Here is a 2,772-nt window from a genome sequence, read left to right on the forward strand (position 1 = left end):
CGCTATGAGTCGGGGCCGACTCGACGGCAAACAACAACAACAACAACAGCAACAGCGCTTGGGACATAGTAGGACTTCATTAAATGTCAGTCTCCAGCCCCCAAACACATAGATATTTCTAAATAGAGGAGTCACCCTCCATGTATGTATTTTTTTTTATCTGAGAACATAAATGGAAAAATGTCCAAACACATATTCAGAACAATAGACATCCTATCTTTATCTTTAAGAGCCCAGGTGAAGCATGAAGAGGAAACAGATATCTTCTGTACAGTTAGAACTGTGCGAACTCAAACTAAATCTTGGAATTTCACAACTTTTACAAAGGAAATAAAAAGCAATTCATAAAACATCTGGACTAGAAGCCAGTACATCTAATTTTCAAAGAAACACTTTTTCCAGTGTATGATACCCAGCTTCACTATCAATACTCTTCAAGCTAACCAGAATGTTCAACTCAACACTTTCTTCTAGATCAGGCTTTCATTTTGCTTTCTTCATTGAGTAACATCATTGAGTAATTATTCCCTTTGGCAGTCACTTGAACTTGCCAGTCCTGCAGGGGTTCCACTCTTGTTTACATACCGGTTTTCAGGGTCACTGCTGAAGTTGATTTGCTAGATCCAGCATCGTTACTTGCTAACACTGAAATCAAGTACTCTGTTCCACACTGAAGGGAAGAGATGGTGCAGGAACTGAAAGATGTACTACAGCTCAGCTCTAAAGAGCCACCCAGAGCCATCACAGTATAGTTGAAAGCTCCTTCTGTTGGTGTCCATGAAATAGATGCCTTCAGAGTCCCACTGTCAAAAGAGACTTGGATGTTGGCAGGGGCACGAGGACCTACAGTTTTGAGAAACAATTGTTAAGATCTGTAGTAGCCTCAAGAACTCAAGTATGATTTGGATTAACAATGTCGCAGAGCTTGGAGGATGAGGTAACACAACAATAGGGCAATTTCAAGTATTCAGAGCATAAAATTGGGATTTAGAGTACCTGGGAACTGGTAAAGGTGGTGGCACAGTGGGTAAAGCATTCAACTACTAACAAAAGGTCAGCAATTCGAACTTACCAGCCACTCTGCAGGAGAAAGATGAGGCAGTCTGCTTCCATAAAGATTTACAGCCTTGGAAACCATATGGGGGCAGTTCTACTCTGGCCTATAGGATCACTATGAATTGGAATTGACTCAGTTGCAGTGGGTTTGGCTTTGGGCTTGGGGACCTGGTAACAGTTCTACCATTAACTATGTAAACTCATAACTATCTATGTGACCTTGACCGTGTTATTTAATCTTGTTGTTGTTGTTGTTATGTGCCGTCGAGTCGGCCCCGACTCATAGCGACCCCTCCTTGGGTTTCCGAGGCAGTATCACTACGGAAGTAGGATTGCCCAACCTTCCTTCCGAGGAGTGGCAGGTGGGTTTGAACCGCCAGCCGTCTGGTTACCAGGCAAGTGTCTTAGCCACTATGCTACCAGCGGTTATTTAAAATTTTCTCATCTGTAAAATTGTTCTAATAAGATCTGTGCCTAGCATATAAAAATCTGAAAAACCAAACTTGTTGCTGTTGAGTCAATTCCTAAGCATTGCAACTGCATGTGTTGCAGAGCAGAACTGTTCCATAGCGTTTTCTTGGCTGTAATCTTTATGGAAGCAGATTACCAGAACTTTCTTGTGCAGTGCTGCTGGTTGGGTTTGACACATCAACCTTTAGGATAGTAGTTGAGTATAAACTATTTGCACCACCGGGTACCCAGGCCTAGCACATAATAGGTGCTAAATAAATGTGTGTTGAAAGAATGCACAATTTGACAAATAGTTGAAAGAATTAAATAAAATTATAAATATGGAATGCTATATGGGTTTATGTAGGTATATTATTATTAAGTGATAGATCAAATGTTCTCTCCATTGGATTAGCTTCAAAAATATCTCTTCATTACAGGAGCAAGTAGTTGGACCTGTGGGCTTGGGACCATGGTTGCAGGGGACCTCAAGCTCAACATACTACACAGAAACATTGTTCCACATACTATTTTGGTGAGTAGCAACTGGTATCTTAAAAGCTCGCTGGCAGCCATCTAGATGCAACAATGGGTCTCTTCTCATCCAGAGCAAAGAAGAAAGAAGAAAACCAAAGACACATGGAAACAATTAGTCCAAGGGACTGGTACACCAGGTGATCCTCAGCCTATATGACTATAAGACCAGAAGAACTAGATGGTACCCAGCTAACACTGTCAATCACTTGGAGGGAGATCTACGTAGGAGAACCTTGGCAGAGTGGGAGAACAATGTGGAACAAAACTCAAAATCATTAAAAAAACCAAACAAGGTACCAGGTTTGCTGGTCTGATGAAGCCTGGTGGAACCCTTGGGACTATGGTCCCTAGTTGCCCTTCAGATCTGGAACTGAACCTCCTGTGGCTTCCAGCCAAACAAAAGACACGCATATAAGTTGAACATTTACATTAGATACACTCCTTGGAGAGATCAATCGCGGGAGAATAGAAGGGCAGTGTATACACAGGGAGAAGCTCAGGGGGGCAGGAGTGCATGGGAGGGAAGCACACAGGGAAGAGATAACTATGGGGAGGAAGTGAGAAGAGAGCTATTGTATTGTGGGAAACTGCAGCCAATGTCATGAGACAAAGTGTACGTGAACTGCTATATGGAAAATGAATTTGCTCTGTAAACTTTCACCCAACTTACAATAAAAATTTTAAATAAAATTTTTTAAAAAGTCAAGGAAAAGTTTCTAAAAAAAAGTA

The 2,772-nt window shown here is 41.6% G+C and overlaps 1 protein-coding gene across 1 annotated transcript in view; it reads right to left on the reverse strand.

Annotated features, from left to right (window-relative positions):
- The window catches only part of FNDC7 (fibronectin type III domain containing 7), a 42,892-nt gene that overhangs the window by 21,312 nt on the left and 18,808 nt on the right, over positions 1 to 2,772 (reverse strand). The window contains exon 5 of the mRNA XM_042782097.1: positions 586 to 843. Coding sequence (XP_042638031.1) covers positions 586 to 843 — 258 coding nt within the window. The remainder of the gene's footprint in view (positions 1 to 585; positions 844 to 2,772) is intronic.

This window comes from Orycteropus afer, unplaced genomic scaffold, assembly GCF_000298275.1.
Source record: "Orycteropus afer afer isolate SDZICR_OR568_19922 unplaced genomic scaffold, OryAfe1.0 scaffold00010, whole genome shotgun sequence".
In the NCBI taxonomy this organism is placed as follows: domain Eukaryota; kingdom Metazoa; phylum Chordata; class Mammalia; order Tubulidentata; family Orycteropodidae; genus Orycteropus; species Orycteropus afer.